Source organism: Sabethes cyaneus, chromosome 3 (assembly GCF_943734655.1).
Source record: "Sabethes cyaneus chromosome 3, idSabCyanKW18_F2, whole genome shotgun sequence".
Classification (NCBI taxonomy): domain Eukaryota; kingdom Metazoa; phylum Arthropoda; class Insecta; order Diptera; family Culicidae; genus Sabethes; species Sabethes cyaneus.
Genome location: NC_071355.1, coordinates 234,853,831 through 234,867,245, shown reverse-complemented (window position 1 = coordinate 234,867,245; position 13,415 = coordinate 234,853,831). Strand labels below are relative to the sequence as shown.

The following is a 13,415-nucleotide window of genomic DNA, read 5'->3' as shown; positions in this document are numbered from 1 at the left end:
AAATGGGAGCAGAAAAAAATTGGCAATTCCAAATCACGGAGCAGAACTGTTTACTAGTTTTTTGAAGCAAAAAACAAAAAATCAGAAATGATAATTCAAAAATCACCTATATAAAGCACCCGTATCGATGTGAGCATCATAGTTCGATTCTAGACATCAATCCCAGTCGGGTACTCAGAATTTTGTAAGAAAACAGTTACAAATCTTCACAACCAACATGAAAATCATCGTCGTTGCTCTGGCTCTGGTAGTCCTCGTTGCTGCCCAGGACGACAAGTACACCACCAAGTACGATAACATCGATGTGAACGAGATCCTGCAGTCGGACCGTCTGTTCAACAACTACTTCAAGTGCCTGATGGATGAGGGCGTTTGCACCCCGGAAGGTAATGAGTTGAAGCGTGTTCTGCCGGAAGCCCTAGAGAACAACTGTGCCAAGTGCAGTGAAAAGCAGAAGGAAACCAGTAGTAAAGTCATCAAGAATCTAACCGAGAACCGACCGGAACAGTGGAAGGCCCTGAAGGCCAAGTTCGATCCGGAGAATAAATATATCGAGAAGTATTCCGATGATGCCGACAAGGATGGAATCAAGTTGTAGGCGCCATAATGTGATGATCTTTTACGAATGAGTGACATTTTTCTGGTCAAAGTCGAAAATAATAATATACAATAACAGAATACAAAAAGCAATTTATATTTTATCCCAATTATTATTTGTTTTCTTTTCGAAGAATAAGAAAATTAGCTCTGAGAACAAAATCAGATAAATTCGCTTTCGTCGAGAAACATGCAGATGCATAAGCACGTGCAAATCCTCCCAAACCCGTCTGATTTTGTATCGTAATTTCAGACGATTACTCTAATGGTTCTGTGTCTTGTCTAAACGATATAAAACGTTCAATTTTTCGAATTCACCACTGCAGCTTACGCACGAGCAGGAATGATTGCTCGATTCGAGCAGCTTGTAGCTCATTGATGTGGCTGTTCTTCGCACGGGAATGACACTTCCAATACCAACCTATACAAAAAAAACGTAGCCAACATAGAGCGGGCCCAAGCTGACAGCTTCATAGATGGGCTCAAGCTGACAACCGAGTCGGATGTATAAATTGTTAAATTTTGTTAGTTTTAGTTCGATTTTAGTCAAGGTTTTAGCATCACATAGCCAATTTCAGGCAGACAATTAATGCGAAATACATGAAACTGTGAAAATGGTTAGATAAATTCGTTTTGTGAAATCGCTTTGCGTTTGCCGCCTTTTTCATGTGAGCAACGAAAATGTGACGTCATATCAGCCCCCTGGTTCTTCGTTCTTCCATTTCCTCCATTTCTAACTGTTGTTACCAGCGCTGCCAGGGTGTGCACAGTTTAATAAATTTATTAAAACTTTTTCGGACAGCACATCAAAAGTTTTAATAGAGATTTATAAATTTATTTGGAGTTTGGAAAATTTATAAAAAACATGCAGATTATGATTTTATTAGATTGATTGATTATTTACGCAAATGTCTAACAGAATAGAACTTGCCAGCTCTGGTTTCTTCTGACACCGTTTTTTAAGCGAAGCTGATAATCAAAACAAAAGTTCAACAAATAGTAACATATCACACGTCGGTGCGGAGGTGGCACCTCCAAAAAATTGATTTTTCCAGTTATATCTAATTTAGGCAAATAGAATAAGACTACTTTACTTGTAAAGCAAGGAAAGATTAGATTACCAGTAAGTGAAACTGCAACATGAAATGGCGCTTGAATTGAGCATTTTAACCCTGAATATATGGTAAGACATTGAACGTGATTTCACTGTTAGAAAACTGGAGTGTTTCTTTGTTTCATTTGAACGATCGCTTGTAGGGGAATTCCGTTCGTATCGAAAGATCGTGAAGTGAGGGTAAAAGCAATAGGTGATGTACTGGCCAGCGGAAATTACGATATTGTTTCCCTGCAAGAGGTCTGGTCCGACAATGATTATCAGTATCTGAGAAAACGGGTTGAAGGCGTACTTCCATTTGCTCACTATTTTTACAGGTTTGTATCACTGCGTTACTTACGTTAGATTTTCATTCATTGGATGTAAAACTAGCAAAAATAATTTTTCATCGCTCTTACAGTGGCGTCGTTGGATCTGGATTGGCCGTGTTCTCGAAATATTCCATAGTGTCCACATTCTTCCATGCGTGGTCGGTCAACGGGTACGTTCATCGGATCCAGCATGGTGATTGGTTCGGTGGAAAGGGCGTTGGATTGGCCAAGATTCTCGTCAATGGTCAATTGGTCCATGTGTACGCTGCTCATGTAAGTCATGAATGTCCAATTTTAATAAAAAAACAGCTAGTAACGTTAAATTGTTTTTGTATCTAATAGTTACATGCTGAATATGATCGCAAACGTGACGACTACATGTCGCACCGGGTTATTCAGGCTTATGACACTGCTCAATTTATCGAGAGTACGCGTGGAACGGCGGTGGTTCAGATCTTGGCCGGTGATCTGAACACCGAACCGGGTGATTTGGCCTATCGGGTACTCCAAACCACCTCCAAGCTGACGGATTCCTATGATAGAAAACTGTATGTCAGCGGCCAGCTTGGCACTAATGAGATAGCGAAAAACAGTTACACCGATCCAGAATTAGCTAGGAAAAATCCCCAAGGCAAACGGATCGACTACATTATGTATCGGTTTGCCGATCACTATGAGGGACGGCTGTTGGAGCATCGCCTTCCACTGCAGGAGCGCATTCCCGGTAAAGATATAAGCTATTCCGATCACGAGGCCGTGTATGCTAAAATTATCCTGAAGAAAGCCAGCTCGTCGACTATCCAGAATTTAATTGCATGTAGTGGACACCGACAGGACCACAGCGACGGATCAGAACAGTGCGATAGCGACCAAGACACAATTCTGGCACTGAGAGAAAGTATCGTCATTTGCAACGAAAGCTTGAAGCAGCTGGAATCTCACAAGCGTAGCTATTCACTAATGGCGATTGCAGTGATTATCGTTTTGCTCAATACACTGGAGTTAGATGCTCCCTACGGGCTGAAAATGGCCTATTTGCTGTTAAGATTTTTACTATGTGGATTTATTATATTCTTTGTATTTATGGCTACCATATGGAATGTTATGGAGAAACACGCTATACTGGCTGGGAAGTTATCGATGGAAATTGCACTCAAAGGGTTGACCGAAACCGGAGGATTAACCGGGTATGACGGAAAACTTGAGAATGCTCAGTAACAGTCAATATCCTCGGTCAAAATTAGAATTATAAAGTAGCAGAAGTTGATCTGAAGACATTTTAGAGAAACTTTTTACTCCACTGTGTTCTCTTTAAATCACTTAATATTCTATCAAGCGATTCCAATACGTATCCTTGCTCTAAAATATGAAATGACAAGTATTAGGAAAGTTTTAATTGCAAAGAAAGAATAAAATGAAATATTTTAAAACCCGAATCGTACTGTGGTATCTTTGAATGACATGAAGAAAACCGAGAAAATGGGGCATGCTTGAGAAAAATAACCTTATTTAACTCACGTCAGCGATCTGAATCTTGCATTCCCAAGCAACAATGTGAGTTTTATTGTACTCTTATGACGGTTTCAAAGCCAGTTTTGGTCTTAAATGCCATCATAAGAGTGTAATAAAACCCAAATTGTTACTTGGGTTATGTACATTTAAATATTTTTCAGTCATAAATTAACCAATCAAGATTCTTTGTTATTTTGTTACTTTTAAAACCGTGTAAGGAGATACGTCATTGATTGTGTTGTCTCTTTCACCAGAAACTCAAATCAGCAGCAGTAGTAGCAGAGCAGATTTCACATATAAATGTATGTAAAACTTTCCAGTTTCATTAGAAATACTGACTGTACTTTGTGCAGGTGCTATTGTTCCCGTTATCGTAGGTACAAACTTTCCACGGCGAGTAAATAACAGTAACTTCGTGCACTAGGCGTGATTCAGAACAGACAGGTAGTGTACTCAATCACTATCGCTAGATTGGAAATTAGATATGCATAGTATAGCTAAAACATGTTCAGCATATTTTAGTTGCCTATTAACGGTAATTAATTATCTGGCGATTTAGTAACAATAAGGGCCTTGAGTAATTAGATATTTTTTTAATTTATAACGTGACTTATCCCCTTTACATGAATATGTTTTTGCTTGATTTTTCAATCAATAAAGACAACCTTCGTGTTTGAAGTGAGGGACTGGCCAGCATAGAGTTACAGAAACCAGCACCAACATTTTCCAGTACAGATAGCTGATAATCCAGGAGATCAAACGAAGGACTATGCTGATGACTATTAGGTAAATTCATCCTATCTGTTAGATCTCACCTTTTCCTGGTTGTTAGAGATGAGATGGCTAAACTGCTCGATAGGTTCCGGTTTACGACTGCGAAAAGCTCTGGCTTGTTGGGAGACTTCTTATCCTTGAGCACCGCCCGTCAAATCCGAACAAAACAGCACGGAACAATCTTGTTGCTTCACGACTCTCTCACGAAAATTTCCTGGATGAGAGTGCTGGTTTGTAACCGATCGTTACAGTATGATTAAATATTATTTTTAAATTGTTATGCATGACTAGCTGACCCGACAAACTTCGTATTGCCACAAATTAAACTGTGTTGTAGATAAATCCTGAGTCTCGGATGACCTTTATTACAATCTCGAGTTTTGCAAGTTTCTGAGGAGTTCATGGGTGTTTTAATATACAAATTATCCTGACAGTAAAATACAAAACAACTCCACCCATTGCTTAGCCTGATAAAATAAAGCGGATAGCATTTAAATATTCGCCATGATTACAAACCATTTCGCAGAATACCATTTCGCGAAAAACCTTACGCGGGATGTAGAGTGACTATATACAGAGTGGCGCCAAGTCATCCCAAATGTATGCAATGCGGTTTATCCTAGGTTTTTCTTTTTCTTTCCTGCATACGCGTTGGATAGGTTGTCTGCTCGATTGGAATGACACTGACAGATTGTCGCCACTCTATATATAGTCACTCTAGCGGGATGTACCATTTCACGGAAAATCTTTTCGTAGAAAGTACCATTTCGCAGGGGTGATCCAACTGAAGGAAAGTAATAGAGGTCAGTAGATCTAGGAAAATAAATAAATCTAGATTGAGGTGATCTCTACGGGGGGCTGCCCCCCGCAGTGGCCGGCGCTTCCGATGGCATGTCGCCGGCAACACTAGCAGCCTGTGTCCGTCTCGCCCTAAATCATCTAATGTTACTATTGATAGTTTCTGGTGGTCTTGTTATTAACTAATGTTTTATGAAAGAGTCTAAATTTTCTCGATTAGTTTTTGAGTTACGCAAAAATTTCTGTTTTATTTGTATGAGAGTCCTTATCCCCCTATCACAGGGATGAGGGGTCTCAAACCATCATAAAAAAAATCCTGCCTCCAAACCCCCCCCCATGCCAAATTTGGTTCCATTTAGTTCTCTAGTTATGAGGATATTTGTATTTCATTTGTATAGGAGCCCCTCCCACTATTGAAGGGAGAGGGGTCATAATTACCCTCCTAAAGAAAGGAGGGGTCTCAATTCGCCATAGAAAAAAATGCCTATAAAAACACCAACATGCTAAATTTGGTTCCATTTGCTTGATTAGTTCTCGAGTTATGAGGAAATTTGTATTTCATTTGCATGGAAGCCCCTCCTCTTAAAGGGGAGAGGGGTCATAATTGCCCTTATAAAGAGGGGAGGGGTCTCAATTCACCATAGAAAAAAATTCTTGTCTCCAAAAACAAGCACATGTCAAATTTTGTTCCATTTGCTTGATTACTTCTCGAGTTATATAGAAATTTGTGTTTCATTTGTATGGGAGCCCCTCCTCTTAGTGGAGGGAGGGGTGTCTAACCATCATAAGAACCTTCCCTGCCCCCAAAAACCCCTACATGCAAATTCACGCCGATCGGTTCAGTAGTTTTCGATTCTATAAGGAACATACGGACAGACAGACAGAAAAAAATCCATTTTTATAGGTATAGATAACAGACGGCTAAAGTCAAGCGACACACACACTTCTCTCCCCACACACACTCCTCCCCCACACACACTTCCCCCCACACACACTTCCCCCACACACATCGACTTAAATTTTGAGTTTTCCGGGGCGAATTGTAGATTCAAATTTTACTATTTCATCTGCCAGTCAATTTCGATCAACAGTTCTCATAATGCTAAAAATGCGTCCTACAACATGAATCATCATTGTTGCGAAAAAAATGCAGAGCCATATTTTTTAAGCGTAATGCCACGAGGTTTGGAATAATTTCTGCCATTTCGTTGAGCATCGATTTTTCTCCTTTAATTAAATTATTAATTAAACTTATCATAAAGCTAGTCAACATCGACTCAATTATCAACACGTAAGGTTCCAGCTACTTTTGCCGAAACACCGACCCTCTGCACCTTGGATTAATCGAGTTTTTTGATCAGTTTCCATACCTTTATTAAATAGTACTTACATATAACAAAGGTAAAACGTTCAGTTCGCAGTAATTCTGTGTAAATTGTCGTCGGTGACAAACATGTTATTGCATAAATGATTTCATGGAATATTTCGCACATCTTTGACGTCAGTTCGATCGATAATTTACAGGGACACCTACCTTGTGTGTAAGCGAGTGAACGTTTCAGATGAGTACTATTCGCTAGTTTGAACTTGATTTCGTGGAATACATCAGCATTTCTGAAAATTTGTAATTATAGTTGCGCCTCTAATTTCAAAGCCAGTTATAGGGGAATTTCGATGATCCATCAAATTTGTGTTAACAATTTACTGAGTAATCGAATTAACAATGGATGTAAAATTAAGCAACAATAGTTTATTTGCATGAACAAAATAATCGACTGTAAATTTTCCGATTACCCACCCTCGAATGAATAGATCATCAAATTGGAAAACATCGATGCAATCGGCGGCTACTTCAAGTACTTATTTTTCTGCAAGCCGGCGCACCCATGAGTCATCGATTGTTTATCCTATTCAGTTTAGTCGTGAAGGTACAGATAGGTAGGTACCCGAGTACATGGCATGATCGGACAGGCAGTTGGGCTGCTTGTTTACACGCATTTCGGACACGCAAAATCTGTCCACAATAGGGTGGGGACGCAACCAGCGACCACCGCAAGAAATCGGTAAATAGGGCTAGCCGGGCAGAAATTGGTTAGGGGAGATAGGCTTGGCTGTTATGGCTAACCTCTTTACTATTTTACAATATTACTAGCTTTATACGTAATAAGTATTCTACTTAAGTTAATTATCTGAAATTGTTGGAAAAAATCCAAAATGAATTTAAATGTGGGTGCTCTAATTAGATATATTTATCAATCAGAGTTCTACTCTACGTGCTAACGGTCACCAGTATTAACATTTATTAAAAAATTGTTGAATAATAATATTCCTAGCTTTTGATTTATTTTCCATTTGGTTTTGTTTAACATTATAGTTGTAAATTTGTCTTCTTTTGGAATCTACATTGCAATTGACATCGAGATTGCTGCTTTAGAACGCATACGATAATTTGACGTCCAAACCCAGGCCAGTTTCCCGTATGCCTGTGCAGCTTCTACAAACCCTAAGGTTACGCAACGTGACCCCAAAAGCCTGAATAGCCAGGCCGTTGCAGCTCACAGCCAGATCTTGTTCGACATTTCTCAGCTGGTTCGCACCATCGCATCGCAATTACACAAAACGGTTACTATACAAAAGAATAACGTGCTGCAAACAATTTGGGTGCGTACCTATGATTGTTTCGAAAGCCTGACGACCAGATCGTGAAGTGATCGGATGCAAAGTGACGTCAATTCTAGATAATCGGTTCCCTAGTTAAAGATACATGTTGTGAGAGTAGTTTTATATCTTAATGCCTCCCAGAGTTTGGTGGTCATTAAAATAACAGCTGCTCGGTTGCGCTGTCCTAATCGAGTTGAGGTCATCTCAGAAGAAGAAAAATTGATGACAGAACACATAAAACCAGCATAATAAAAAGACAATTTAAATTTGCACTTGGCATAGGATATTCGGGAAAGTTCTCACAGATGGTAATCAGTGCTATTAAAGGAGAATGCTTTCATGCTATTTTCATTCATGGTATAGATCGTTAATGATTTCAAGTTTTTTCAGACTTGATATGTGGCTAGAACTGTAAACTTAAACTCAAGAGTTTCCATCGTCAATTCTCAAATACTGTCAATCACAAGTATTGCAATTGCAAATATTTACAGCTAGTCACGTTGCTAAACTGATTACCACATCTTAAGGTATAGTTGATCCCTTGTTTGCCTTTCGTAACTTAGATAGGCTTTTAATTGAAAAACGTCCATTTCCAATTTAATTTACTTAGAATTGGTGTCTGTCCATATCATAATCCCCGTATTTTATAAATGAAAATTATCGATAAATCAATCATTGGCCTAGCGGGATGGAAGCTTTGAACTATCTCACCCGCAAGTATCTCTGACAGGCGGAATTGTTTGCTCGCTTGCAATCACCACCCACGAGGCTGTAATTTATTTGTAACAAAACTTCAAGTTTCGCACTGTTTAACTACTCTATTTGCGGTTGACTGCTAGTATTCACACCCTTTTGAATGGATGACAAGACAACCGAGCCCATTTAAGCCCGGTGCTGATTTGATCATATCGGACGCGGTTCGCTAACCATCAACCGGCTGCCCTTTGCGATCGCGCGCTCTTGACCCGTTTTCTGTTTTAAAGGAACTGATCTTTGCGGTCGCGACCATCGCCGCATCGGAGCGGATGCATGTTTACGTGCAAGTTGAATGACAAAAGCGTTCGATAGTTGGGTGTTAATTATCGCTCAAGTAAAAGGTTGCCCTCTGCCTCATTATCTGCGCTGTGATAGCTTTCCGGAGTCCGTAGTTCTAAGGGCGCGGAAATCTTAATAAAGGAACTTGCTTGAACCTTGAAGAGTGTTAGGATCAAAATTTGAACGACTTAATTTGAATGGTCGATTTGATTTAATCATGAACTTAAATCCTGAACAGCCCTAATTTTGCTGCATAGCTCATCACGGTCGATTTTATCATAGGTGGCCTCGAAATCTATGAATAGGTGTTGCGTAGGGACTTGGTATTCGCTACACTTTTGGAGAATTTGCTGGAACATTTGTATCTGATACTAAATGAAATTTTGCCTTTTTAATAGTAAATTTAATTGATTTACACGCATTCTTGTTCGACTTTGACGTAATACCTTTTATCAGTTATAAAGTTTGATTCATTTAATATCTTAACACATCTGGCCCCCCTGTACATGGTGCCAGTGGGATTATTGATCGGTTTTCGTCGTACTGTCGTCCGGAATCTTCACGACGTGTCCGGCCAACAGTAGCCTACCGACTTTCGTCAGATCTACAATGGAAATCTCGAAACAGTCCCTGTAGCTTATGATTCATACGTGTCCGCTTTCAGTTTGTACCAATAAAAACGGTGTTTATACTCAAAACCAAGATCTTTTATCGCACTTTAAAGCAAAAGTAGTGAACAAAAATATCTCAAACCTTTCTTCGAATATTTTGGACACACTGTTGGCTAGCCTGACCGACCATTTTGTACCACCATCTCTTCATCTCTGACGCATCCTGAGTCATCTTTCCACTCTTCTCCAACTTCTTTTTGACAATTGCCCAATATTTCTCGATTGGGCGGAATCGAGGGCAGTTGGACGGATTGATGTCTATTTCGAAGAAATCCACTCCGTAGTGACCGCTGTTTTTTCGTTAATACAACATTAGCATTAGCATTAGTATATGAGGTTGTACACATCGTAGATGTCTATATATACCGCATCATATACCTGGCTACGTTCGAACAACCGCAGGGGAAGTGGGTAGGAACAGGGTCGGCGCAAGCCAATTTGTCGCTCCACGCAAATTTTTAAAATGGCGCTCCCAGAAAAAACGAAAAATAGCCAGCGTTGCTGTGTGCAAACATTTTACTACCTACACACTCGAAAACGCACAGTCTCTTGGCGTCTTTCTGCATAACCACTCGGGAGACAAACAACTCGTGAGCAGCCAGCTGCCCGTGAGGGCTAGCGGCACACGGGGATACAGATTTTGCACTACTTTTTGTTTTCTTCTTCATCTTACGCCCACGATTCTACACGTGGATGGGAGTGTGAGTCCTCGCGAATGATCGCTATCAGTTGCTCAGGCGTCAGGCTGCAATGACGTGCTAAATACATACTCGCAAAAGTCGTTGCAGTGCATGAATAAACAAGAACGGGAGTCCGAAAGGAACGCTTATGCCGGCGTGTTCATTAGAACGAGTATGCGTGTGTGAGAAAATTAGCCCACACAAATGCGGGCTTCGCACCACTGGTCACAGTCAACCGCCATTTTTGTTTGAAAAATTGTCGGTTTCTTGAAACCCATTATTAGAATGATAAACCTTCAAGAACGAAAAAGTTTGGTTCATATTTCCTGTTACTTCAGAAACTTCGTCCTCATGCCTTGCTACTTCATCGAAGATGAATTTGTTGATTGCGGATTCTGAAGAGATTGGAAAATCTCTCCCAAAAAGTTTCTAAATAATTTAATATCATTAATGTCACTTTCCCACCACGTTTATCTGAGTGTTTTGATTGTTGTGTTTTGTTTTGTTGCGAATAGATTTTCATTAGGAGGAAGTGGAGCGCAAACGGAAAGCGAAGAATGGCGTAGGCGTATGAACCATGCACTGCAGGCACTACTTGGCACTAGGCACTAATTCTCAAAGTACACTTGTCGACAGTTGGGTGAGTACGATGAGTCGGTCGGTCACGTCGCAAGAATACCGGATGACCGTTCAGTGAATCTGTTCTCTTCTAGACCTCCATCGGCCTTAAGGGCCCCATCCACGTATGCATATGTTGGGTTGGAAACGAACAAAATGTTGGCGGGTCATTCAGGTCGAACGACAAGCCCAATATCTTCTTTTGCTAGTTGGTTCGTGAATAGGAATAGAGAGACCCAACTCGACCATGTTGAAGCCGTTTTGCTTGTGTCGAGATGCTTAACGAATTGGCGACAAATAGTCCAGGACCCAATACAGCGGAGAGTAACTCTAGATACACCACTTGCAATGCCGGCTTTGTGCTTTATTTAATGCTACAGTTTTTTGACGTAGGACTACGTCTTACGGCAAGGTTTGGGATGGGGTGTCATTCCAAAAATTCTTTCTCGAAAAGTGGTCAGGTTTTGAACGCTAATAGCTAATAGCAGCGGTTTCTTGATCGATTTTTAATATTCTTACATCAATCGATCGGAAAATCTTCTAAGAATTGACCCAAATGAAAATAAGTTTATATTATTGGTGTTGAACTATTGAAAAATTGAAAATAATGAAGCATTGTGAAACTGTAAATCGTTGCTTCGTGATTGGTTGCAAAAGACGCCATCATAGTTTCAACGTATTTAAAAAAAGTGACGAAGTCTCCCCGCCCCAACACACAGTGGTCAAATTTTGAAAAAACGCGGACATTAGCAATAGGGTAAAAAATGCGTATTTTTCAAGGGTGGTGTCTTCGGAGAAGTTTAATAATTAAATATAGCACATCTTTCTGCACTATTAGGGTGACCATGAATTCACCTATTAGGGTGATACAAACTTTTGTTTTTTCAAAATAAATTAAAAAAAAAAGTTCTTTAAAAAGTTGCAGAACATACTAAAATAAGCAACTTTGCTGAATACATTAACTATTTATCTCTTACCGGTTACGAAATAATGATGTGTTAAAAAGGTGCGCTTAAAAATCAATTACGCTCAATAACTTTGCACACGATTTTTTTTACTGCTTTCGAGTGTTCTACAAAGTTATACAGTATGCTAAAATACACATTTTCACTGAAGGCTGTTTGTCGATAGGACGCCTACCGCCATCCGGGGTGAGATTGTGCCAAAAACCAAAAATGTTTATTTGTGAAAATTTATTATATCTATAGAAACTGGTGACCTAAATTCAAAATGATGATGAACATAACATATTTATTCATATCTTAGAATGGAACACAAATAATATTAGCAAACTATTTAGCCTAAACAGGGTTTCAAAGTTCGCGATTAAAAATACTCGGAAATAACGCTTGTAAAAAATGTCCCACATAAACCAACCCAAACATGAAATCGCATCAACTTGCTATTTTGAAGGTATATAAACTAATCATTTACAATGTATTGAAAGGTTATTATGCGTTGGATAAGTTTTGATTACGAAAATAATATTTTTCGAAACTTTGTACTTTTCGAGCTTCACGGGGGTGAGATTGTGCCAAGCCATAATGATCGATCCAAGTTGTGGATTTCACATACACAACAAAAATACGTCAGTATACACTAGTACACTCACATTCTTCACTATTGAGGTCTACTAATTAATTTAAACTAATTTTTACTTTTTCTCTGGAAATTTCAGATACTTTGAATAAACACTTTAATATAAGACGAATATATTATACCGTGTATAAACTGCTAGTTTTAAGGAGGGGGGAGGGGGGGGTGGTATAGGCTAGATGTGTTGCGGCCGTGGGTTCTCGAACGAAGTAATGGTTACTTTTGTTAAATGATCAAATAGGTATGTCCCCTAAGGATACACCCCTTTACACATCTCCCTCTTGTTAACCCTAGAAACGCTACTGGCTTTATAAAGGCTGTCCATTGACTTCGAATTCATTTTTAGTTATTTCAGACCTCTCCGGGTTATTTTCGTTCATACTTATGATGCGTCGTTTTTGGACGATCCCCTGTCCCTAATAGTCCACTTAGTTGATGGACGGCCCCATATGAACTACTTTATACTGATATTTATGTGTACTGTATATAAACATGTTAATGTTCACTGTTTAGGTTTTTAGCCTAACTTTATGTTTTTGGCACAATGTCACCCCAAGTTCATGCACTTCCAGTAAAACAAGGTTTCATTGTAACTAAACCATCTCTACGGTAGTTGTTAATTGAACAATTTAGTATATATTGACAGGTTTGAAATCAACTTAGTTCCTGAATTGTGTGTATACTGAGCCAAAGAACAAAAATATATGCTTTTTTGGCACAATCTCGCCCCGGATGACGGTATGTAAAAAGTTATAAAATAAATCTAAAAATAAAAAATAAGAAAACTTATCCAATTTAATTCTACTATGTGTATTTTATTCAATGACAGATACGTATTTCGCCTACGACTTGCAGGCTTCCTCAGTGTCTGTTTTCGAACTATAAAATAAAGGAAAAAAAAATTTGCAATATTAAAAAAAAATTTTTGCACAAACCAGGCAACCATTAGGTGAAAGTACTATATTTTATCTATAAAAAAAATATTTCCGTCAGGAAATCTCCAAAAGAATCTCAGAAAAATCTATTGAAAAATGACGCATTTTTTACC

At 39.1% G+C, this 13,415-nt stretch overlaps 3 protein-coding genes across 3 annotated transcripts in view; 2 read left to right on the top strand and 1 right to left on the bottom strand.

The window, feature by feature from the left end:
• The window catches only part of LOC128743547 (RING finger protein 121), a 396,237-nt gene that overhangs the window by 252,019 nt on the left and 130,803 nt on the right, over positions 1-13,415 (bottom strand). The window lies entirely within an intron of this gene.
• LOC128743555 (ejaculatory bulb-specific protein 3-like) lies at positions 218-598 on the top strand. Its single transcript, XM_053840155.1, has one exon. The coding sequence runs from the start codon at positions 218-220 to the stop codon at positions 596-598; it is 381 nt and encodes a 126-aa protein (XP_053696130.1).
• LOC128743542 (putative neutral sphingomyelinase) lies at positions 1,593-3,451 on the top strand. The gene is made up of 4 exons (XM_053840139.1): positions 1,593-1,780; positions 1,855-2,028; positions 2,112-2,295; positions 2,365-3,451. Exons 1-4 carry the CDS (start codon positions 1,743-1,745, stop codon positions 3,238-3,240), a joined length of 1,272 nt encoding a protein of 423 aa, XP_053696114.1. The 5' UTR covers positions 1,593-1,742; the 3' UTR covers positions 3,241-3,451.

Excerpts from the sequence above, each read along its gene's own strand:
- LOC128743555 (XM_053840155.1), top strand. The coding sequence starts at position 218 with ATGAAAATCATCGTCGTTGCTCTGGCTCTGGTAGTCCTCGTTGCTGCC.
- LOC128743542 (XM_053840139.1), top strand. The coding sequence starts at position 1,743 with ATGGCGCTTGAATTGAGCATTTTAACCCTGAATATATG. Across the intron at positions 1,781-1,854 it reads ATTTTAACCCTGAATATATG|GGGAATTCCGTTCGTATCGA; the intron begins GTAAGACATTGA and ends GATCGCTTGTAG. Across the intron at positions 2,029-2,111 it reads TTTGCTCACTATTTTTACAG|TGGCGTCGTTGGATCTGGAT; the intron begins GTTTGTATCACT and ends TCGCTCTTACAG.